The sequence below is a fragment of the Mycteria americana genome, chromosome 9 (assembly GCF_035582795.1).
Source record: "Mycteria americana isolate JAX WOST 10 ecotype Jacksonville Zoo and Gardens chromosome 9, USCA_MyAme_1.0, whole genome shotgun sequence".
NCBI lineage: Eukaryota > Metazoa > Chordata > Aves > Ciconiiformes > Ciconiidae > Mycteria > Mycteria americana.
In genome coordinates this window covers 14097021-14123116 of record NC_134373.1, presented here as the reverse complement: position 1 = coordinate 14123116, position 26096 = coordinate 14097021, and the positions used below count along the sequence as shown (strand labels likewise).

At 38.3% G+C, this 26096-nt stretch overlaps 1 protein-coding gene across 4 annotated transcripts; it reads right to left on the bottom strand.

Annotated features, from left to right (window-relative positions):
* Window positions 1-538: 538 nt before the first annotated feature.
* On the bottom strand, window positions 539-26096 carry CARF (calcium responsive transcription factor). Of its 4 annotated transcripts, none has more exons than XR_012777234.1 (15): window positions 25975-26096; window positions 24131-24403; window positions 22896-23016; window positions 20468-20597; window positions 18830-18914; window positions 14297-14486; window positions 11832-11952; window positions 10796-10939; window positions 10113-10334; window positions 9548-9710; window positions 8478-8553; window positions 4846-4976; window positions 3469-3835; window positions 929-1107; window positions 542-672 (listed from the first exon to the last, which is right to left on the bottom strand). XR_012777234.1 is itself a non-coding variant. In XM_075512606.1 (14 exons), the coding sequence occupies exons 2-14, from the start codon at window positions 24338-24340 to the stop codon at window positions 989-991; spliced, it is 2079 nt and encodes a 692-aa protein (XP_075368721.1). In that variant the 5' UTR covers window positions 24341-24403; window positions 25975-26096; the 3' UTR covers window positions 539-988. The 4 variants fall into 4 exon arrangements, 2 of the variants coding, with proteins under 2 accessions (XP_075368721.1, XP_075368723.1); XR_012777235.1 differs by lacking the exon at window positions 542-672 and adding an exon at window positions 1719-1836 and having other exon boundaries at window positions 978-1107; XM_075512606.1 differs by having other exon boundaries at window positions 539-1107.

Below are 26096 nucleotides of genomic sequence, written 5' to 3'. Positions count from 1 at the left end.
GATGAGTTTGTTTTCTGAATGTTATAGTGACAGCACACTTGCATATATTGGATTTACATTACTTGCTTTGTTTTCCCGGGCCTCTCTTTGTTAGTAATGTATCCATAAGCCCTACATCACGAACAGCAGCAGGTTAAATCATATTTATCTGAGCTGATAGTATTAAGTGCATAAAGCAAAAGGTAAATAAGCTGAAATGGCAGCATAAGTCATTTTCCATGAGACAAGACTCCTGCTTTTAGTTGTTATGACCAACTGCTAATACAGTACCACTGCAAAGGCTGCATGCAGCAATGAACCTCATTATAAAGCCAGAACATAAGTTTAAAGATATCAAAGTTGAAAACATTCACTGTTACAATTCACACACTTTTCTTCATCATACAACCTTACATTCACCTGGCAACCTCACCTTTCTCCTCTCCTTGATCTTCACACCATTAACATTATGATCAGGTCAAAGTTGCATTTTCTTAAGCATCCATGTCCTTCATCACTTTGAAATTTAGCATCTTGGACTTTCGTTTTGTCACAAAACCATTGCTGTATTGATATACTTTGCTGTTGGATTCTGTGGTCTTGAGCTGGCAGATTCTATGGTCTCTGTAGTGCCATAACAGTCGAGGGTCTCAAGGAGAAAAGCAAACCCAGCATTGTGATCCACATCTAAAGCTAAAGAATTAAATTGTGGAAGACCTTCAGAAATGTCGACCAAAATGGGCCGTTTGGATAGCATCCAAATTACTCAAAACTTGAAATAGAAGAGAGAGGTGGTGTTCCACAGGGCAACTGAATGACCTGGAATTGGCAGTAAGCCACATCAGTCATAACTCAAAGCAGTTATCTGTCAGAACTAGTGTAAAATATGCCTACTCTGAATGTCACAATAGGACTTAAAAAAGAATGGCATTACTTTGAGAGCACCTGCCTTTCCTTCCAAGACATTTAGAGTTCTCCGATTTGAAAAATCCTTCCAGGCTTCACAGATTTAAATAGGTGAGGAACTATGGCAGTCTCTGATTTTATCTGGCTCCATAGACAATGCTTTTTCTCTTGGCTCTTGTTTAACTTGGCTCACACAGATAACACCCTCTGTATTTTCTTCAGCTTAAAAACAAAACAAAAATCAAACATTGAAGTTCACACTCCACTGATAACACTTCAGCCCCAATAACTGTATGCATTTGAAAGAAAAATATTTCATGAACTCAAGTTAATAGGTAAGGCATTTGTGAAGTTAACCGCTGTTTAGTTTGACACCCAGCAATGTCATCTACTATGCTAGAAGACATTGCAAGTTGACATGAATTTACTGCAGTAAGGGCCCCCTCAAGTAAGAATATTTAAAACATTTTATAAAAAAAATTAGTATGTTTGGAGATCTCAAATTACTCTCACACAAAATGTCTTTCCTCTTTCCCATGGAAAAATAAAGCTACCATCTTTTTTTTTTTCCCAAGAGAGAGGAGGATTGGAGGTGCTATTGCTGAAAAAATTAACTCTAAAGCATGTTGATTTAAAGAATGACTTACACTTCAGGCATGACTGGCCACTTCTCAATGACTGCACATACATTTTCAGCAGGAAATAGCTTATTCTTAAGTTAGCACTTGGACAAGAGAAAATCCAGAACATATAGGATAATTTTAACCAAGTGCGCATGCGCATAAGCGTATGCACACAAACAAGAGAAAAAAAAAATATCTTGAAATACACACTGGCTGAACTGCTAAGTTCAAGTATATGGTGTTTCCTCCAAATAAGCTCTGTAACATTATTCTCTCTTCAGTTTAGACTGGTTTTTGTGCTCCTTCTCTCCAGACAAAGAACTTGCCTCTGGGAAAGAAAAAAAAAAAAAAAAAAAAGTATCTGTGCGTTTTATAGGCAACTCCTCCACATAACTTAGGAATGGCACCAATATTCTCACAATTTCCAAATTCAGGCTGGTGATGATAGACTGAGACCTTGAGCAGGAAAAAAAAAAGGAAATCCCAATAGAACAGTGAGTTTAGTCCTTGCAGTTATAGAATTTTATATTTGACTACATTTCTTTTTGTGTAAAATAGTATCTCTTTAAAATTTCACTTACAACACTCATCACTTATAAAAATTTGAGAGGCATCAACATCTAGATCGAACAAATGGGTTAAACAACTGAATGGAGAAGGGGCATTTGACAACCTCTCTGAAATTCTTTCACCCTGAAAACAGACTTTCTCAGGAGATTAGTCAAATTCAATTATAAAAGGGAAAACAACCAGTTACACAAACATCCGAGTACAGCGGGCAGAAAACCCCTTAAATTTAACCTAACAATACTGCCACAGTAAAATATCCCAATATTACTTAAACACTAATGAATTTCAGCATATTTCCTCATGTACCCTTTATTCTCTTTTTATTTCTTCATGTAGTCTTATATTTCCATTTTCAGAATATTACAGTTGTGCTGACCTGCAAAAGTCATCAGGACATATGGAGATAATTATCGCTATGGCATTACGAAGGTGTAGGCTATGATCTAGCACATCTTTACCTAGGTGTTTCTGCAAAACTACTCAAGAGTCATCTTTTTAGAAGTCACAGATGACAAGAAAAGATAATATAGAAATAATAAAGCATTGCACAGCTAACATTTCAGACTCTCTGGAAACTCAAAAGGATATGTTGCACTGATCTATATACGCTCCATATCTAATAGGTTTTCTTCACCAAGAATTAGAAGTCATTCTTTGAGAATGCAAGCTTTCATTCTCAATCAGGTTCCACGGCTGAGAATTCAAAGATTGTATCTATATTTGATAATAATGGTTTTCAGGAGCCTCCTATTTTTATATAGAGAAAGTTATTTATGGTGTTTATTGTGTGGGTTTTTTTAAAGTATTTTCACACAGAAGTTTGAAGTTCCAAGCAATTACATACAACTCCAACTGATCTACTAAAGCATATTGATGACTACAGGATCCTAGTAAAAGTTTATTTAAAAAATTCAGAAATCTGCTGGGATGGTGCAAAGAAGTCATCAAAACACCCATATTTCTTTCCAAAGAGTTCTAACTAGATTCAATATTGGTTATTTTCTATTCTTATTTTTCCTTTAAGAAAATTATTTTGAAGATCATAATTTTAGCTAAATATTAGGATTTTTGGCAAAAATATTGTGTTCATCAAATAAGTTGGTATTTGGTCAAAGAAAGTGATAAGCAGTTTAACTGCGAAGTCATCTTTTTACAGCAAAAACTAAGTTTTGGTGTTTTGGGGGTTTGTTTTGTTTGCGGTTTTTTGTTTGTTTTTTTGTTTTCTTACAGTCAGCATGTTTTCACAGTAAAAACTAATTAGAATCACCTGAAAGAAGTCTGTGATGGAGTTCCCCATTACCAACACATTTCTCTCCTTTCTTCAAGACACACAGAACAAAATCCACCGTATTTTCTATATTTACATATTATTGGGAAGACTACAACTTACTAAGTGCTGGATGGCTGTCCACAATCCGTACTGGAATAGTCTGTACATCGCCCAAGAGAATCTGATGGACTCCTCCTTCTAGGCTTCTGGAGTCATCTACCCCTCCAACTGCTACCAACTGGCCCATGGTGACCAGACTCTGATCAGGGCCAGGCAGAGTCCCAAAAGCAGAGGCAGCAGTGCTATGCTGTGTTAGGCCAGCACCTGCTTGCAGACTGTGTCCCTGACTAAGTACTAGAGAATGGTTGGTTATTGCACTCCCTATGGAATCCAGGAGACTTGCAGGGCTGGGAGGGGAATGGTTATTTACAGCTATCAGGGCTGTTGATCCATTTGTGGAGGTAAAAGTTGACTGCAGCTGTAATCCCTGTGAAAGAGAAGGAAGAAGTACTAACATACCAGTATTTATAGCAGGAGGAATTTGCATTTAATAGCATGTATCTTGCAATGATGGAACTGGATAGCTTCTGATTTCCTATACATCACCTCTTTTGAACAGTCAATCCCAGCAACACTAGGCTAAAGTTGTATTGGAAAACAATTAGGACAATGGTATCCAGCAGCATCTAGAAGACTACTTAATGACCATAAAGCTCTAATTTTGGATTGATAGTCAGTTTCAAAGCGTTCCCCAATACTGCCCATTCCCACAAGAGGTGGGCACTAAAAGCTAAGCATACTGCTTTAAAAAAAAGAGAGTGAGGTGGAGCCAGGCTGTCTTCAGAAAGAGAAGGAAACAGCAAGTAGAACAGCACCTTACTGCAGACTGTATTTCTAGGGAAGAGATCATGCATTTCATCAGGGTTCAGGAAGTATGACGGTAGCTTTTCAAAGAAGTAGTTAGGGAAGAAGGCTAAGAGAGCCAGCTTTGAAGGGAGATGAGCTTTAGAAGAAGCTCTTTTAGCATGACATTCTTATGCCCACTCTTCAGCCTTTCAACCTGGAAGTTTATAGATCTGAGCTGGGAGCAGTTTTAGGATTTTAACATATTTTCTTAAGAGGCTGGAGGAGGATTTAAAAGGAATAAGTAAGACTGACTTATCTCTCCTCACTTTTGCAACATTTTCATTATTAAATGACTGGACCATGTGGAAAACGAATAGGTGCTTGGTTTGAGGCAGAAGCCCACTACCTTCATCTTCTTGGTTTTGCTTTCACAAGAGACCCTAACTTCAAAGTGCCAAAGATGGTAGTGGGATCCCCTGCACCACAGCTATATGCTAAATGTGGCACGCAAGAGAGGCCAAAGTAAGAGCTGATAGCTATTTCAAAGTCTGTGTTTGGGATTATTAGCTGAGAGGGAACTTGCTGTTCTCACCTCACCTTCAGCATTCCCAGCACAGAACGTCTGACCTTCTGCAAACGACTTGACTGTACCTGAAGTTGTGCAAATATCTTGGGCTGAAGTGAAGAGAGCGAAGACAACAGCTGAGCTGTTTCTGGTAGCAAGGACTCCCCGCTCTGGTTGGATTCTGCTTTGGTGATGACTGACTCCCCTGCTGAGCTCCCTACAGTGCCACAGAGAGGAAGCAGACAGTTATGACAAATTTCTTCTTCCCATTTAAAAGCCTCTCCTGCAAACTGAACAAACCCCTTCAATCTCAACATAGACTTATAAAAGGCATGTATATACATATACGCTCTTCTCTTCGCAGAAGAACCTGGATGCTAAAGAAAAAAGGCTGGGTATGAGAAAAAGACAATACTGTAGGAAGATTGTATGTGCCTGTTCAGCGTAAAAAAAAAAGCACCAATAAATCCGTTTTGGAGAGCAAAGTAATTGCAACTAATAAATCCTGTGCTTTGAATTTCTAGTTATAAAAGCTGAAACATTTCTAGCAAAGCAGCAATCAAATAATTTGGCAATATATATACCTCAGTAAGGGCTCAGTAACAGACAAACATCCAAAGAAAGTGTTGTCTTCCAAAATAAAAATCTACACAGGAAATCCTCTAAGTCTCACCGCTCTCCTCCAAACATCTTTGTGGAATTAGGGTAGCTTCTATACAATATCATACCAAAAGTCCATTTATCTGCAGGCCTTTCAGCCTACAGATTATATCATATCCTCAAAATTCTTATTTAATGACGGACTTCATTTCCTGAAGACTTGTAAAAATTGAGATTCACTTGTAGTGATTTCTGCAAGAAAACTTCCCATGGGATCATTCCATTTCCTGTTTGAGCCATCCAGAACATTTTGGATAAGATTTATTCAGACACAAGTAGATATTGCTTAGCCTCTTATTTCGCAGTTTCACTGCTATAACTGCAAAAGAAGAGCTTGCCCTGTGCATGTAGATTAGCCTGATGAATGGAAAAAAATTGGGAATGGTCAATCACAAAAAGCTTTCTAGCAGGAAATCATACAAAAGTTTCCATCAATCTAAGTGAGTGGAGATACATTTTTCAACATATATACTGATTTGCGAACTCTAACTCTTTATCACACTGACCATAAGATACATCTCCTTGAACACAACTACTTCAAATATTTATTGTTATTATTATTGTTTGATTTCTTAAATGTAAATTATCCCCATTCAGCACAAGTTGAAATTAAAAAAAATGTATACAAGCAGTAGTTTGAAAAAAGTCAGTGTTGTTTTTCCTTGCTACCGCTTCACGTATATTAATGAGAGCTGATTTTTTTCAAAGTCAGGCTTCTTTTTTTGCTTAGACTTGTAATACAATTATAAATATCTGTTTGCAATGTGTACAAACACATACCCACATATTTAAGTGGAGACAAGATATGCTGGAATTAGAATATCTGCTTATATTCACTGAATTGGTGCACATGTGCAGAAAACTAAACAAATCCAATTCTCTAGCTTCCTTTAAAACTCAGTATGTCACTGGATGGATGTTTACACATTTGATAGGCTACTTTGCCTTAGAAAATTATCTGTGAAAAACAAAGAAAACAAGAATTGGTCTTCCTGAACTTTCTCCAGTATTCAGACAATTCATACCAAAAGTCATCCTGCTGAGCTCTATCACAGCTGCTGAAGGCACAACTATTCTATGTCTCTCCATAAAAGCACAGTAATGGAAATATTAACATAGACATGCAAGCTTAAGCACAGTAAGTTTGCTCATATTGCAAATTCCTTTTTTTCCTAAAAAACAAGACTTCCTTAAAAAAGAGGGACAATGAGCCTAAAAATTTACCTCTTGTCCTCTGACAGTTGTCAACACTGAAATTCTTACCCTAAGAGCACCAAGTGTACACGATGCTTTTCAGTTCAAATTGATCCATTGCAGCAATAGCTAAAATAAGAGTTAAAAAAATCCCAAAAAAACAAAGCCCAACATTGGCTTTTTAATTAACTGTAAATGCACTGGTGTACATGGAACCGCTCCATGTAAATCAGGTTCATCAAGTCATTTAGGAGAAATCACACTGTCAGCCAAACCTCTGGGGGTTTATTTTTCCTGCTACAACAAAGACAAGAAAAAGATCACGGAGTGACAGGGGCCAAGGAGGAAAGAAACCCAAACACATAGGACTTCTTCAGGCAAGAACCACAGCGGAGGGTAACTGTTGACACGAGTAAATCTTTAAACATGACAACTGTGGCAGTGCCCCTTTGGTCCCTAAAGACTTCTCTATTAGCTATCTGGAACAAAAAGTACCCACCATCATGTTCCAATTAAGTGAGGAAACAAGCTGGCAGTGTCACCGAGATTAAAAACATCTAAGAAGTCTGCAGCATTATCTTAATGTATGCCAACAATTAAGCTCTTCCACCTTGCTGCAATCATATCCCTGCTAAAAGCCAACAACTTTTCTGATGAGTTTCATATCAAACCTATTAAACAAGGGATGGGGGAAGCATCCACAAACATGCAGGAAAGTTATTTTGGTATCACACTAGACAAAATATCCTTGAAACCTGGGGAAAAGGGCAGAATAATCTCATCTTAAATTTATTATCAGCCATCATGATCCAGCGGAGCATCTCAGCCTCACGTGTAATCCTAACTATGTGGGCAGCAAGTAGATCTAGTTACAAACACCTCAGCCTATGTGTAATCCTAACTATGTGGGTAGCAAGTAGATCTAGTTACAAACACCTGTATTTTGTTTTAGTACATGTTTTGAAGTTGAAGTCATAGTAGCAGGAACCCACTTTCAACAAAGAAAAGATAGTGTAACTAGTGTCTTCAAAAAACCAGACCTTCGACCATGAACGCATAAAACCAAGTTTCTATAGAAATCTACACTCTGGTTTTGCAGCAGAGTGGAAGTTTAGTACTTTGCTGGGTGGCTCAGCAAACGCTGGGAAGAGATGCTACTTTGGCTTCACACATTAATAAAGTTACACCACATAAAGAACTGAAGAAACGTATCTCTCAGCCCTGCTGCCACTAAACACCTGTGTTTCTATTTCTATTCTAAGCATTAAGAAAGATGGAAAAGAGTGCTCTCAATTCTGACAACAGAAACACAGCATTCGTTGTTCAGGGCCTGATCCTAGCAGTGGAACTCATCAAGCCAATGACTTTGTGAGAAGCAACAATCCCAATATGCATTCAAGCCCTTTTTAGCAAGATGTTTAAGCATGTGTGAAGCACAAACCATCAAGGAACTCAAGTACCCAGTTGGCTCCTGGGTACTGTGTGCCCTGACACACATATCTGTTCAGTAGGAATTTAATTCTGTCTATACAGGTGTTATTAATACCTTCATCCAAAGCAAAACGTTCTTTCGACATAACCATCTCGTTAAAATCTTCAGTTGCTTGAGGATGCTAAATAAAAGCCAAGTTCATAATTTTCATACTTCTGCCAACTCCATCAGGACTGCACATATTTTTCCACACATGCAGTCAAATAGTTAAAAAAAAGTATGCCAAAATAGACACACAAAAATAATCCTTCTTAAGTTCAGCTGAGTGACAGAACATGACAGTAACCTCTCTGGAAGGAAACTGAACTTCTGTGACATAGCTAATAAAACAAATCACATTTGGAGACGGCTAAGTTATTAATGCAGTCCTACCATCTGAAGGTGGTGACGCAAACGTAACAGTCACTGTTTCTGTAAGAACATTCCCACTGTCTGTGGTCCACTGCAGCTGAAAGGAAAAAGATCTCAGTTCTCAGAAAGGGTGCAAGTTTGTCTATTACAGGAACATAGGCTCAATATAGGATCTGTAGGAAAACAGTGTCTAAACCTACACTTTCTTATTTTCTTATAACTGTGCATTTTGGGAGCTCTTGGTTTACCAAAAAAAACCCCCCAAAACCCCCAAAAAAACTTGTAAAAGATTTTTTAACATGCACTATACCAGGAAGGCTAAAGTCTGCTCATGACAGTTCAAAGACTTTCAAATAGAAAACAGTCAAACCATTTGGCTAACTAACAAGTATCATCCACTCACCTGGGCCAAGAGCAGTGTAGGGAGAGGGAAAAGACTGATGACACAGTGTGATTTAACAGTACAGTTTGTCAAAGCTGATTTTAAATTAGCAACTCTTTAGCAGTCAGCCTCATAATTGGGAAAATTAGGATCACTGTGCATCCCTTATTACTCAATAGGTGGAAGAAAATTAAGGAACAACATGTAAGAGTTACTTAGCATTCTGAAGTATCTACTTCATGCTTACTTCACTTGCTATAAAGTGGATTTATTAATATTTACACATTCAAAATGTTGTGCAAGCCCTAATTTAGACTGCACCTGAGACATACTTCACTCCCATTTTTCAGATATGGAAAAGTAATAGTAAACTTCTCCAAAACACAGACGATGACAAAGCCGTTAATAAAATTTTCTACACCACGTGGCTTCCAGCTCATGCAGTCATCATGAAGTGCTAGTATTGTATAATTTGTCAATCAACTAATAGCAATCTAATGCTGATGAGATAAATACCAAATAAGATCAGGAGGTTTTATTCACATTTTATCCAATCTTGCTCAGCCAGAGATTCCACTGAAAATATTGCTGCTGGAAATATAAAGTCATAGAGAATTTTGGATGAAATACAGCTAAGTGGTAAAAATTAAAAATAAGATTTCCAATATTTAACTCCAAAAATCAAAAAGAAACACAAAGGACAACGTACCGTTGCTGGGATACTTTCTGAATTATACACCATCTCGCCATTCCTCAGGGACTTCTGCACTTCATGAATGTGGTTCTTGATGTCATTCACAGTGGGGAAGAAGGACAGGTTATGTCTTTCTGGCACTTCATCAGGCTTGAATAATTCTCTTTCCACATACTTTCTGTCACATGTTAAAGGACATTAAAATATGTGTATTTAAAATAGATTGTGCTATTTCCCTCTGTTATAGACACTGCTACCTTATCCCTCCCCTTGCTGGAATGACAAGACAAGAGCAAGCTACATGATCTTCTGATCCAGTTCTTTGTGCACCTGCTACAAAGTTTGGAATTAAAAATCCCCATTTATTCAACTAACTTTAAAGAGGACAGCAGCTCTTAGTGGCTACCTACAATGAAATGGAAAGAGAAGACAAAAGCTGGGAAAAACAGATTCTCATGACATATGGGAAATATATTCAGTAATGCATCACCACTGCCGCCACTTAGTTGCAAACCAAATTAATCAAATGCAAAAGTAGATATAACAGTACAGAATGAGAGCATGCCAGACAGTTCTGTACCTTAGCTGCTTCCTCACTGCATAGACCTGCTCTATTCCCTGAGACACCAGTTCTCGGATCTTGTCTGCCACTTGAGGATGAAGTCGGGAAGGCAGAGTACAGTTCTCATCTCTAACAACTTCCTCCTCCTCCTCAGGAAAATGGGATGGTGAAGAAGGGAGGCAGGAAGTTTCCATTTCATGATACTGGTGGGCTTGCTGAGTGGGTAACTGTACATACCACCTGGCAAGAAGGAAAGAGTTTCTACACACAATTCTCAAGCAAAGGTAAAAAAAAAAAAAAAATGAGTCTCTTGTGGGAACAGTCTGACAATCACAAACAACATAGTTAGAGTGACTTAAGTTTTTACAGCCTCTGAGCTGGAAGATATTGCCTTTCAGAGCTCAGGGCCCTCTCACATCTTTCAATGCAAAATAAACCAGCTCAAACCCCCAAATAATACAACTACTTTTATCTATTCCCTGCATGAAAACATCTGAAGTTCCACAGCTTGGGCTTAACACATTTACCAAACTAAATACTCCAGAGCCACAGAAGTCTTACTGACATTGTGGGGTTTTTTTACTATTGATATTAAGCAAGAGTCTTAATAAAGTAACTAAGTAAAAAATAAATCAAACCAAGCAAATTATTGCTCTTTTTTTCTTCATTTGTCAAGATAAAGAAAAAAGTGGAAGTTTCACCTGAGAACACCGCCAGCATCTATCAAGTTCTTCTTCAGCATGTTGAATGCTTTCTCCTGCTCCATTCTTATGATTTTCTTGTCAATTTTAGGGTCAGTAGGAACTCTGTATTCTGGAAACTTTTGAACCTTTTTAATATAGATCCTTCCAAGGGGCAGGGGGAATAAAAAAAAAAAAATTTCCTTCAGTACACTTTGCCCTCAGGGGGGAAGGCAAAAACCCCACCTACTTCGTATCAGATATTAGTATAGAAAAAGTTCAAGCAGAGTGTTGCAGGGGGCGAGGAGCCTCTAAGAGAACTGTAGAATTGTTAAGGACACATCAACAGAGACAGATGCAGATGGATGCAGATAGACACAGTTCTGTTCCAGTCTGGAAGCCACTCAGCCAGAGTGATTTTGCACCTCAGCAAAAATCCTCTGTCCCTCAGTATGGTAAAAGCACAACACCATTGCTGAACAGGTTGTAGTTCACCCAGCTTGAAGCCAGAATTGAGCACATACATACCTAGCTGCAACTGTCCAGGTAAATACACTCTTAGCTCGGTAAAAATTGAGCAAGCACCCAGGAGGATGCTCAAGGACAAGGAAAAAAACCATTAGTGTTGGATAAGGAGAAAGTCCCCAGTGAACAGGAAGAACTGTAACTTCTTCAGCAAATAGGACATCTGCTAAATTAGGATGATTGACTGATATAAGTGCAATTAAAAGCCTGAAGGAAAAACAACAAATAAGATGACAAAGTTTTAGGACCAAACATGGTCACTAAAGGACACCACAATAACTAATGCACGCTCAGGTAGAGAATGATTCCCATTTGTATTTCATATCCTGATGTACTGCTGATTCGGTTTAACAGGACAGCATTTCCTCCTTCCCTCTAAATGAGTATCAACCTCAAGTTATCAAGGAGACAAAGCTAAGAGCTACAGTGCATATCAGCTACCACCCCCAAACAGTGCTCTGTCAAGGCTCACAAGAATGAACGCTTTCTTAGGATGCTGAGTAGCTCTTCCAGCTTTATAGACAACTCTTACCTTGCTGGACAAGTGGCTTTGTACAGATGGCCAGAGGTGTTTTCCTGCTCACCAGCTTTTTTGGGCTGGAACCCTTTCCTCCTTGGTCCGTATTGGCACTCCATTACAATGGCTCTGCTTCCTGGGAACAGAAGTAAGGCACCGTATTTATTCAAGCAACCACTGAAGCCATTACAGTAAAACAGTACTACAGAAAAGATGAGCGTTCCAAAACAGTTATTTCTGTTTACCATGAGACTCTTCAGAAGGCAGAACACTTAAGTGTACCAAGCATTCAAATACAGTGCAAATGCTTCTCTCACAGCACGTAAGGAACAGAGCATTTTCAAAGCATTTCCCATAGTTATGACACCTCACAACACTCCTGCAACATATATGAAGGCAAAATATTGGATTCTGCCATGGTGAACACCAATACTTCACAAGGTGAGCAGCCTTGCAAGTTACCAAAGGAGCACAATGCTGGTAATAAACATAAGAGAAGCAGAATCCCCCAAATAACCAAGAAAATCCACAGCTGAAATCAAAGGTCAGCAGCTATTTCCAGCCTCCTGTCTTAAATCAATACTTCAGATTATGCTGTCCCCTAAATTCTTACTTGCAAGTCTGACCTATCTTATCTGCTAAATAACACTGTTTCAGTGTGGCATACCCACACAAAACCAGACAGGCTTACACAAACATTGCTTAGCTCTAAACTTGAAGTAAGTGACTTCTTCCAGTCAGACCTCTAACAAAAGGGGTATCAGGCATAGCATTAAAGTGGTCAAAAAAGGAACTTCTTGCACATCACGTTTACTTATCTTTTATTTATAATTCATATACTCCAGTATGCAGGCAAGGAGCTGCCTATACCACAAGAGATAGAACCAAAACCTTAAGTATCACAACAGCAACATAATGTGTTTCTGAAAGATACCCAATGATTTATTGCCTCAGAATGTGACATAAAAAAAAAAAAAAAATTAAAAATAAATTAAAAAAAAATCAATGCAAATAAAGAAATAGGAAATTTAAAAGAGAATTATGTATAACAAACAGATATCTTGTCTCTTTTTAAAAAAGAAACAAATGTAAAATCAAAGTTCTAGGACTGAAAAGACTTCAACAGCTTTAAACTAGTCCGTGATTATATGAATCTCAAAAGCAATTTGATGGGGCCCTTGTTTTACAAAAGTATCAACTATCCAAAATTCTTATTAAAAATAACAATCAAGATTTTCATGGTTAGTGCATGTTTTACACTATAGGGAGCTACCCAGCTTCTCTACGTTCCCCCACAGCCGAAGCACAGCAGGGAAGGTATTACAGATTGGTTCCACTTATGCAGAAGAGATAAATTCCTCGAAAACAACACTTTTGTCCTGCACCATTTAGAATTCAGTTATCTGGGATTTAAACTTCAGTTCATTAAACCATATTTACAGCCTCTGCTCTAGAGGTGTACGGATTTTAATGAATTTCATAGAGAAGTTATAAACTAAATTGAAACGTATTGGAAAGGTAACACGTTACAAATATACATAGTGCCTGTTTGGGGGTCTGAACAAAGCAAAAAATACTACTACTTAATCACCTGAGTCTCTATTAGTCTACAACACTTTAAAGAAAAAAAAAAATCTATGTGTGTTTTTGCTCTAAATATCTTACTGTGGGGCAACTCATTTATCAGGCAGATCTTAACAGGAAAGTAAAGATGTCTCATATGCATTTTGGGGAAAAAATAAGTGTAAGTTGGTTTAGCTTTGTTCTTAGCTTTCTTATACCTCACAGTTTATGGCTGAAGCTCTAAAACTGGTGCTAACATTTCACTTTTTCAGTTACTTTCAGAAAAAAAAAAAAACAACCAAACAAACAAAAACCCCAGGCACATAACCTACATTCCAGTCATTCGTGATCTCTATGTAACAATTAAAACCTGTTCATTTCATAACCAAATGAACTCTTAGTAATTTCACATATGCATTGCATGAGCTAAGTATGTAATTACCAACCTGTGAAGTCTGCACATTCATTTAAAAAAAAAAAAAAAAAAAATCTGCCTGCTGAGGTATGTTGATGTTTATTTTGCTTTTTAAATTTATTTACATTTTTTTAAAGGGTGCCATTATTGGCTTCTGTGGAACAAACTCTTCAAAGGATCTCCAAGTTAGGCAAGAATACTTGAAAAAGCTCTTACCCTTATGACAACTTTCACGTCCTGATAGAGCAGATTGGCCCCCCCATCAAATGGTACTTAGCTAATTTATTTCTAAAGAACAAAAGGAATTAATCACAACAAAACATAAGCCTGTGGTTTCAGGGAAACAAGTTCCTTCAGACTGTGTCACCCAAGCTGCTCTTTTTTTAATGTTTGTGCCTTGACTTTATCAACACTAAGGAACACCATAAAGATCCTTCTTTATGGCCAGCTGGCAACTGACGTTGAAATTTTGAAAGTAGTTATTAAAAGAAAAGTTAGTTACCTGCATTGACAAAGGGGATCCCATCATATGGGACATACTGAGATTTCCACATCAACCGTGTGGCGGGTTTGGCTGGGCTTGGAGACTGGCGCGTCCCCCACACACTTTGTGTTTGCTGCTTGTGTAGCGTTAGAACACCCTCTAATTCTGTCTCGCTCACACAATAGCCGCGGTACGAGTCCCCAATTTTCTGCATGGAAAGGAGGTGAAATAATAGGATTATTCACCCAGCTGACTGCTGAACACACAAGAAAATGAAAGCAGTCAGGGACTCTGGCAGGTGAGGACACAGGCTCAGATTTTTGGCGTTTCGTGATTTTTTTTCCCCCCACGCTAGTATCCTCGCAAACAGGTTTACCACAGGATCTAACACCAGAGCAGTCCCCACCGAGGTCAGGAGTTTGTCAGCCCTCCAAGCCCCTAAGTACACCAATAACCCCTGAAAAGGTTACAGTTACTGCCATCTCTGATTTCCATAGGACAACTTCACTCCTGTTGTTTCCCCAACACACACTTCAGTTGCAGTCACCTCCTAGACAAATTCATCTCATGTGAACATTTTCACTTGACTGCCACAGAGAATCTCTGAAGCACTAAAAAATGCCTATGCATCTACTTCAACACATACACAATGCACTGATCTGGAGCAGAATATTCTTGCTTGTACCACCAGTAACCACCTCACCCACTTAGTGCACTAACTTTGAATTGAATGTCTCATGTAATACCCCTCCCAGTCTTCAAGACACTCCTGATTCTCAACATTATACAGAACCATAATATACCAGATTTGCCCTGTGCAAACTGATGATGGTTTCAAGGAACTCTGCTAAGCTCTGGGCAACTCCAGAAAAACTGCAGCTAGCCTGACTCAAAGGAAAAAAAACAAACCAAAAAACCAAAAAAACCCCCAAACAAACAAACAACCCACAAACAACTTGCTGACTTTGCAACATCCCCTGTGACAGCTGTTCACCTACTCAGAGCCATCACAGCTGGTTCAGTGCTGGTCTACCAGGGCCAGACAGCAAGCAGCGAAAGCACTGGGACAGACAAGAGCTTTCCATCCAAATTCGGAAGGCCATGCTCACTTCTGTTTCATATGCAGCTCAGGATCAGGCTGACCAAGCAGCTGGAAGTAAGATTTCAAACAAACCCAGAGCAGATCGCCAGCTCTGCCTTACAGCATATCTGTGGGGCAAATGCATGGTGAATAAGTACTGAAGTGTGATGGATCTATTTTGCCACCTTCAATGACAGAGCAGCTGAATGTTTAAATAATACTGACAACAAAAGCAGCAACAGTGTCTCTCCAAGATTATTATTGCACAAATACTTTAGTGACAACTGCATAAAACCTGCCTCACAGTTGCCTAAGAAAAATGTCTGTGGTTAGCAACACCTAAAGTCAACAAAGAACAAATGAACACGTTGTGAATGAACTGGGCCAGCATGGTGTTGCTGTTAGTGCAAGCCCAAAAGTAGAGGGTTATGTATGCACCGGCTGCATGAGTCGTTCTGAGATACGAGTTGCTCACACTTCAGCTCACTGCACTGCAAGCACGCTGCTCCAGCAGTTAAGAAAGCGTACATAGGCTGCACTCGCACAGCTGTGGTGAGAAAGAGAAGCTGGCAATTGCTTAGCCAGAAATTATAAAGAACATTGCTGTCCAAAACTTGATCTGAAAAATCCAGGAGAAGCAAAGCAGCCTGAGAAGTACCAGAAGTACCTTATTTACAGAAACCTGGGATGCTCCGTTTTGCAAGAGGGATTACAGTACCACTCCACACAGTGAATACTGCATGACCAGCGTTTCACTTTCCACATCTTATACCTGTCACTATAAATAGGTCCTTGACCTTATTCTAGGGAGATGAGAGAAGCCTGATAAAACTGTTGTGCCAGAAAAGTAGTGATAACAGTTAAGGCACTGTCTCCTATTCTGGCTTTACTTCTGCACAACACAGATCATTTTCCCAAAATTGGTGGGAGGGGACGAGGAGGAGAAGAACATTATATAGCACATAGGATCCCTGCTCTCTAGGAGCTTCCCAAGTAGCAACAAATGGGCAAATGAGACCATCCACCCCACACAAATAAATGAACTTAGCTTTGTACAGTTGATTAATTAATGCAGTTTTTAATTACACTCTATTTCACTATGCTGACACATGCTGGAAACACGTTCTGATCAGACCACTGAAAACTAAGTAGGTTATAGAAAATAACTTTTTTTTTAAATTTAAAATCTACTTTTTATCAACAACGTAATTACCCTGAGGTAATCTGATACTTTCCAACCCTTTAACTCCAGCCAAGCTTCAAGCCAAAAAAAGGAGCAATTCCTTCTCTCTCCCCTGGCCTCATCTCAGCAAGCGTACAAAAAAGCTTACACTGAAGTACACATATCAAGAGTGCAGTTTTCCTTGAGTGAACTAACAGCAGGATACTAGAGGCATTACACTGTCTAGGCACAGCAAGTACAAGCTGAACATTTCAAGGCAGTCAGGGAATCAACACCAAACACAGAGCTTAGTGTTAATTTTGGACAGCTGCAGCTTTTACTGCTCTGTGTTTGCCTGCAGTACTAACTGCCAAAGGAGGCATTGCCCTTTGGAGTTCAGTCTTGGCCAGCTCCCTGGGATATACAAGTGGCAGCATGTACAAGGCTATGCCATGGCTTCACCTGCTGGCATCTTCTGTGAAATTCACACAGACCTCCACGCTGTTTGTTTCTATTCCGGCAAGTGACTGAAAGAGTGGAATTGTGAGTTGCCACATTTATCTGCACCTCTACTAGATCTCCAAACTCCAGTTGGACCCTTCTATTCTATTACTAGTAACAAAACATTCTGACAGACAGTCACACCCAAAAGATAAATGACACCTCAAAATCCCATTGTCTCTACTCTGCACCCATGAAAAGGCACATGCATCCTAGCAGTCTCCAGTGGATTTACACTGTGTAACTGACAAACTCAGCAAAACAACTCTGCTGATAACAGGCAAGGAGGAAGAGAATTTGGGTTATTTCTCCTTGGATGGGCTGGCTCTGCAGGGAGAACAGCAACAAAATATTTTTTTTAAAGGAACAAGGAGGATTAATGCATACAGGTAATAGTTTTGCTGAACAGCAGAGGCAGATGTTTATATCCTCAGAACACATTCAAACAGACAGTATTTTGATTTTCTTTTCTTTAAAAATAAGAACTCTTCTATAAATGCTGCTGCCGTGAATTTTAAACACAGCAGGTGAAACTTCTTGTAATAGATTCAGATAGACCAAGCAGACCATAATAAAAGTCCTCCTATAAAATGAAACTAATAATAAATGATTCAGATAAGCTACATTGATGTTAAGACACACAGTGCTAAAAACACAATAACACAGGTTATACATCTTACTGGACTTTAACAACTAACTGGCCATTTGAATTAAGTGACTCATTTATTCTGTGAAAACAGTATCTCCACCATGAAAGAATTAGTGTTATTAATTTTCTGACCTCTTAATGTTTAAGATGATATAATAGTGGACAATACCATTTATATGAAATAAAAGGCATATAACAAAAAGAGGAATAGATTAATATATTTAGTTAACTTAAAAATTATTTCTAAGTGGAAGAAATTCCATTTCTAAGTCGCTGCAACTGCAATTTCCAGTTATCGGTGGCCAAGCAAATAGGAAAAACCTCAAATGGTAGGGATATCTGGTGAACCAGATAGAGAGTATGAGTTTTCCTTTAAAAAAGTATTAAGAGAAAGCAAAATAAACGTCTATCAGGAAGAGTCTGGTAGCAAGAGGACAGGGTAGGTGATCTCTCAAGAATCGTCCCATCTCCCCTCCCTTCAAGTGATTTATGATGCATTCTAACTGTTGATATAATCCCAGTCATCAGGACAGTTCTGCAAACATCTAACAATATGGTAATAAAGAGAGAGTTCTGTTTAGGTCAAAAGCCATCACAGGGAATAAAGACAGAGTGTTTTTTAACAAAAGAGAAAACAAGCACAAGTAACCATGCTGGTACAAAAAAAAAAAAAAAAAAAAGTGCAAGAATACCTAAAATAGAAATCCTTAGCAAAACACTGACATTAAGGTGCTCTGTTAAGTCCCAGCAATTTTATTCTTTAATTAATGGATTGCTAAGGGCAACAAAAAACAGTTTGCTCAGCAGAAGACAGCAGAGCTTGCACTGTAGTTCAAGAGTGAACTCTAACACGGCACACGAAGTGTGGATCAGTGGCTTTTCCCAGCACTGTATGGCATCAAGATTTCAGAAGCACATTTTTTGCTTCAGCAGCTGTTGATGGTCAGTTATTCCAGTATTCCCAAAAAAGGAAGGGATTCCATAGCATTTTATGTGTTTAAATGTGCTAGTAGTACCAGCTAGTACCAGTACTATTTCATAATACCAGGAAGTTTGAACACAACTTCTACAACTATGAACATTATTCCTTTCATGGAATAGGATCAATATCTTAGATCTAGATGATAAAACATCAAGTCAGAATTCTTCGCAGCTCACCTCACAGTTCCTGAGACGGCGCGCCCATGCAGGCGTATTTGGTGGCAATGGCTGGAGAGGGATGGGAAAGGGATCTTCCGCTACCCTGAAAAAGAAAAAAATATTGTAAAAGTCTATACAGGCATCCAGGAAAGCAATAATTTAGTCTAAACTACAGGTAATATATCAAATCAGTGCATTATGTATAACCCTACAGCATAAGATCAAACTATAGATATTGTATCAACTTGCCTTAAAGACCTGGGGAAATTCCCCATATTCTATTTCATTGTTAAAATAATTCACAGTAAATATAAGTATTTAAAAAAACCACTGTTTTCTACATTCAAGAAGACCTCTGAGCATTCAGTATTCTCAGTATTGTTGCTTGACAACAATAGACAAAACATGGTGAAATAGACCAGTTGAGTGTCTTGATAATTTTCTTACGCAGACTGATGTTAGAATGCTAAAGATTAAAACCAATATCAAACACTTGTTAAATGCTGCACATTTTAGTATACTGTAAATTACTGAAAACCAGTTCCAATAACTATTTTAAGTATCTAGTTTCTCCGTTCCCTAAATCCTGGGGCAGAAACAATGCTTACTCAACGTTTATTATTGCAAAACTCAAGTGCGTCACCTCCTGTCCACACAAATATGTCTCCTTTCCAGGATTATTTTTCTAACACGTACAGACTGTGTTCACAAAATCCATTCACAAACTGTTTCTCTTCACGTTAAATGTTTCTTGAATATATTTAATTTGTGCTGTAGTGAGATTATTCTAATCTCTTCCACGTCTCGATTTCGAAAGAGCATAAACCAATGCAAAGCCAGCCTGCAGTCCAGAGAACAAACATCTTTGGGGTCTTTGTTGTTGTTTTGTTTGGTTGGTTTTTTTGTTTGTTTGGTTTTTTTTTTTTTTAAGCAAAAAAGAATCCCAGAGTATTAATGAATTAAAATAGTAGGCATCACTTAGCACAGGGACAGAATCAGGTGGATATCAAGAGAAGAAAAACATAACAACTATTTTAACTTTAGAAACTTTGCTAACCAATCTGGTATGTAATGTGTTCCACTGAAACATACCGTTAGCAGCTACTTTCTCATATTTTATCAAAGGAAGTTGAAGAAGTTATCCAGAGAACAAAGATTAGGCTCTCCCTGTTAATGCCAACTATTGAAATCTCTATCTAAAAAATTAATCTCTACAATCAACCCTTCCTGTGGGAGGATGATTTATATAGGTTTTAATATACTCATACAAGAAACTCTGCTCCCTCAAATTTCAACTTTCCCTGCAGTTCCTTCACTGGATCACTTTCAACTCTTGGTTGGTAGTATCAGTGTTTATTTGGAGTAGTTTCAGTAATTTGCACTGTGCTACTTTAAATGCCCACCTATTCCTCTGGTCAGAATATATCCAACTATCTCTGGAATACAGGTACTTTAACTGCTTTTTCCGCTGCTCTGGCACATACAAAAGCTGCCTGCAAACACAGTTAGCTACACATCATTCACTAATACTAAGGGTTCATAACCTCTATTCTATGGTAATTTTGTGATAACCATTGCAAAAATAAACTGCAAGAAAAAAAGGTAGTACTAACTGTGGATCAAAGTGGTTATTAATCCCTTTAGCTCCTGACCTACCTGGTGGTTGTTTTTTTCGATACGGTGAGAGATGCCTGTGGATGTAGAATGTAACTGCTTGCACTGTCTGCTATAGCAGCCACCGCCACAGTCTGCAAGTTCCCATCACCACACTTCTCTTCCGAAACATCTTTGCAAAAATAAAACATCCTCCTGGTTAATAACTGAACACAGAATGGGGAAATGACAAGCTATGATTAAACTTTGTGTGCTGGAAAAGCAAGCATTTTGACATATGAGATAAGATTTCTAGATGATAAAGTAGTTTAATAGTTGTGAATTAATACTCAAACTGCAGGCACATATATGAAGATACACTTGATAAGGCTGCTTGTACTCAAGGACTTTGGTAATCATGCTACTGCTAATGAGTCCTTCCACAACAAAGCAAATAATCAGAAGAACTTGTAAATTACTCCACTTTATGTTTCCAAAAATCCATATAGGATTGCACAACTGTTTTGTTCAGCTGCAAATCGCACACTGGTTGCTTTTAAAATAAGAAAAAAAGAGATTACAATACTGCTTTGTACTTAGAAAAGAACACCTAAACAAGAAAAAACAGGCCTCTCTCAATTGAATCTGACATGCTGTTAAAACAAATGTTTTAGCCTTTCTTGATAATACGGAGCAATCCACAAGCCAAAAAATAGTTAGATTGAAGCCTGTGTGTATAGTTAAACAAAAACATAATGGAAAACCGTGAAAGCAGACATTTGATACTTTGGTCTCAACCAAAAGGGAGGCCTCTTTAGATGTGGGATTTTTGCCTTCAATGATGGAAGCTTCTTTCCCCCATCCCGAGAGTGATAAGCTATTGAATCAGTACAGAAATCACTCCACAAGAAAGCTTGTGCCAGAAGATTCATAAACGTGCACCTCAGAGTAACAGCACCCTTGCTCAAAGCTCGGAGCACTGTTCCTTCTACATAGACATGCCCTTAAGACACTACGGTCTACTCTGAAGCCTGTGCCATTTCATGCGCTACCACCACCTGCAGGCAAGTGAAACTCAAGGGCTGACAGTCCATTCTCCTTCCTCTTTAATCTCCATAGTAAACCACTGACAAGTCTTCCTAACTGTCTTTTAAAGATCAAATAACTACAAGGTCTTTTACACAGTAAGTCTCTAGGAAAGAAAAAAAAAAAAAAAAACCAAAAAACCCACAAAACCCCCCTGTAGCACTGTTGCAGAACATATATTCAAATACTGCAAAACTGAGCTATTTGCAAACAGGGAGCCACATGTAGGATGAAAAATGGGAATACAAAAATACTATTCAGCATTGCAACTTACTGCTTACAAAAAGTAGCAGCAACCCTTTAGTAAATGAAGGCTCACAGTCAGCTTAAAGTCATGTAAGACTACATTGTAACCAAACAGTGGTTTTTACCCCTGCAAGAGCAGGTGGAGAGGGAGGGAAGGCTGAGCATTAGGGTAAGAGCAAGCCTTTCAGTGCAACATCATGAAACCATATTCCAACTGTAAGTGAAAAAGGCTGGATCATGACTTGAATCCCAACTCTTTTCTTCTATCTACCCAACATCAGGATTGTAGTCTTACTTTTGAGCTCTCATTCCACAGGAGCACTTAACTAGCGCTCATGTTTTGAGAATTTGCTCAGATTTTTAGAATTTTATACAGAAAATGCAAAAACAGTTTAAAAAACCTTGGAGAGTTTAACAAAATGTGACAACCTAGTTCTCAGTCTTATTCTGTTAATATAAACTAGTACACAGCATTTTGCCACCCAGCAAGGCTTGCAGATAAATAACCAAGGCTTTCAGATTTCAGTATGTCCCTTTTGTAGAGAAAAGCTTAAAATTTGCACTTCTGGTTGTGCATCTCACCACATACTTAAAATGTGACAGTTAATACACTGAAGGGACAAAACTTAGCAATGAAGTGAAAGTTACATCTCCTTTTCCTCATTGGGAACTGAATTTCTACCTAGGTATTTCATTCCTGGCTTCATAAAAGATGCATCAACACCAGTAACCTCTGGAACAGACCAGAAGAACTTTAATTCTTCTATCTGCATTACATGAATTAACTACTTCATTCAAAATAAAGTTAACAGACAGTGAAAATTTGAAGCTGATAGTACAGCTGTTTGACTTGGCACAAATATCCTTATTAATGGTAAATAAGGCAAGAAGCAGCTTTGTGCTTGATATCTCAATTTATCCATCACATATCTAAGGTGAGCATTAACAGCTCTTATTTCATAAGGCTTTTGTCCAACAGAAGACGTGGTGTGCGGGGCATCAGATTCATAATCAGAAAGCAGATCCAGTAAGTATGTATTTTTGTCTTATAACTGACTAAGGAAAGGAAACACATACAAACAAGGGCTTAAAAAGAGATCATGCAGGATATACTTAGTCACAGGAACACACACTCTCAAGTCCCACAGGTTAAACTGACCCTGCATGCTGGTCACATCCAGAAGTTGACCTTGAGGAATAATCACTTGGGCCATTCCTGGCTGGGCAGAAGGAATGACGTGCAGCACCTGTCCATTTTCTGACTGGCTGGCAACAATCATCTGTAAGGCAATCACATAAAAGCATGAATGGCGCTAGTTTGTATGGTGATCATCATGCAGCACAACTGGGTTTGCTTATTACCAGAACAGGAAATATTTTGGTTGGAATTAGGGCCTGTAAATTAACTTGATTTCACATAAGGAAACTCCCTATTTACTGTCAATTTCTTAAAATTACTTTCCCCCTTTTAAAATAGCCCTTTAATTTATTAAAGGGGAGAAAAACAAACTTATGGGATTCTACAATGAATTACACTTTTATTTGAAACTTACAACACTGTTATTAAAGCTATCAAAAACATGAAAGCCATTCATAGTTGGATTCACTGCAACCCCATTCATGGACTAGCAGAATTAATCACAACATAAAAATTTTGACCTTTACTTCTAAGAAACCGACCTCTATGGGCAATATTTTATGCATAAGCAGATAGAAGAAAAGCTCCAGGACTTCAAAAAAATTTAAAAATCTCCTAGAATTCTGCAAAATTTAAACAACTTATGGTAAATTTCCCCATTATTCCCAAGGACTTGTTCCCAACAATGTTGTAAAACCTAGAATAACATAAAATATCATCTTGTTTCTGATTTATTACACTTTAAATGGGTGAAGTGTCTCTTAGTGCCAGTACAACACATGCCAACCAAACCCTCTGGGTGAGACAGTTACCTTTTTACCAAATAAGTGTTAAGAATTACAAAGCAATGTTTTAAGCAAATTAATTAGGGCAAAGAGAAGGAGAGACATAAGGGGTTAGATTATTGCCAATGTTCCAATCCCCCCAAAAAAACACAGAGAGACTTATTCAAGGAATATAGAGAAAGCAGCAGGGGTAGAAGTATAAGATCTCATCACACAGTAACATCCAGGCTTGATAATGAGAAAAGACATACGTTGTTGTTCAATAAAATTAGTAATGGTTGGAGACAGGATTTACCTACCTGAGGAAGGGCAACTGGAGCATGAACTGAACAACTGAAAAGTTTCACCTTGTTGCTAGAGATAAAGTCTGAATCAGCTGTTGTTACAACAAACAAGCACCATGTAAAAGAGTTCTTCAAAGAGCTCCCTTGTCTGTGAATACACCACCTGCCCTGTTTCAGACACACTCACCATCGGTGCACTGGGCCCACCTAGGGGCTGCAACTCATAGAGAGGCTGCCCGGTTTGGTCTACCAGGTGGAACTCCTCTGAAGAGTGAGGCTGCGGCTGGGGTGGCCGAGCGGGTGCAGCCGATGATGGAGAACTGCCCGAGAGTCGTACTGTGATGGGCAAGGCTGTGGGAGAGTCACTCTGTCCAAACAATGGATCCCTGGAATCCATGCAGGTTAGATGCTTTCACAGAGGAAAAACAGTAAAATGTACTTTAATCTTGAGTAGCAATGTCTATTAAAAAAAAAAAAAAAAAAAGAAGAAAGAAAAAGAAAACAACATTTAAAAACAGTGTGCTGTATTGTATACTCGGAGGGAGTTCTTGTCCTTCTGATCAAGAGGCTGCTAGCTAACACTAGCAGTTCTATTTGTGTTTTCTATCTCCACGCTGAAAATATATTCATATTTCTGCTTCCTAGAACAAACTCTCTCTACTAAGGGGAAAGAAAACCCCTTGTGCCCAAAATCTGTTCCCCAAAACCACTCACTTTAAAACATCAAGTCTACCCAGAAACTGAGAACTTATACCAAAAACAAAGCTGTAAAATGTCCACCAACTTGATTTGACTTCAAAAGAAAACCTAGATACTATTCCACTCGGCCTTTACATACATGCATTTAGCTATGGAGACAAAAATCTCTATACGCTTTCTTAATTCTTTACCACAGAAGAAACACAAGCCACACAAAACCATCAATTCAAGTCCAAGAATTATACAGTGCAAGATCAAGAATCTGATTTTGCAAGTCTCAAAAAATAGGTACTCAGAGCTTATTCTCATCAAGCTTGCAGAATCAAGGTCTTACAGCACATTCCATTTTCATTAAATTTAAATGCTTAAGCACAAATATCGGTCTTGTTGAAACTCTGACAACACAAACATTAAACATGTAAAAATAATGGAAACGAGGCAGCCCTTGTGTAAAATATCATGTCAGGCTGTCATTTGGCCAATGCAAGAAGGAATGCAATTTGTTGTATCTCTTGCAGCAATCAAACACACAACTCTGACATTTCTGCTACAAAAATTTGTAAACTACAAATCCAAAGAGTGGGGGAAAATGTTTCTAAATTTTATTTTGAAGTCAGACCTGGGCCAAATAACCTTCTTAAAAATTCTGCAGGTATAAATCTTCTGTGCTGAAACTGCCTACTGTAAACTACACCAGAAAAGCAGCAACAAATAAATGGTACTAGTTGTGTTAAAGACATTGTGCAGAGACGATAAGCACACTACTAAATCACTACCTGAATGATATTTTATGTTAGTTGAAGTAATCTGCAGAAGAACATTTATGCACAGAAATCTCTCTGACCAGGAATATCTGGCAATATTTGATAATAAATACATTAAAGACTCCCCTTCCCCAATACGTACACAGATGTCCTGTGTCCCTGCATTCTTATTTACCACATTTAGTCACTGAGCAATTTGACCTGAATTTCAAGTGTTCTGAATTCCCCCTACTCCAAGGCATGTCATCAAGTATTCTTTTATTAAAGGATTTTGTTAACACAATAAAACACATATTTCTTCAGCACTGTAACAGGATCTATTAATATAATTACTAAAGGCTGTCATTACATGTAACATCTGGATATTCACCAGTTCAAAACTGAATCCAAGGGATTCAAGAATCCCTTGGCACAAGAATCCAAGGGAAGGTACTTTTTGTACTTTTTAAAAAGACACAATGTATTACTATAAAGGCAAGAAAAAACGTATTGATGAAATATCATACTGTAAATTCATCAGAAAGGATGTAAAGAAAGCATCTACAAAGACAGGACATTCATACCTCACCTGAAAAACCCAATCATTTGTTTCTGACTCTCCTGTATTATTACAGTTGCCTATGAACAACTCATTAGATCCTTCCATAGCAATGTCACGGTCGGCTCCATTTTCTTCCATTACAAGATGAC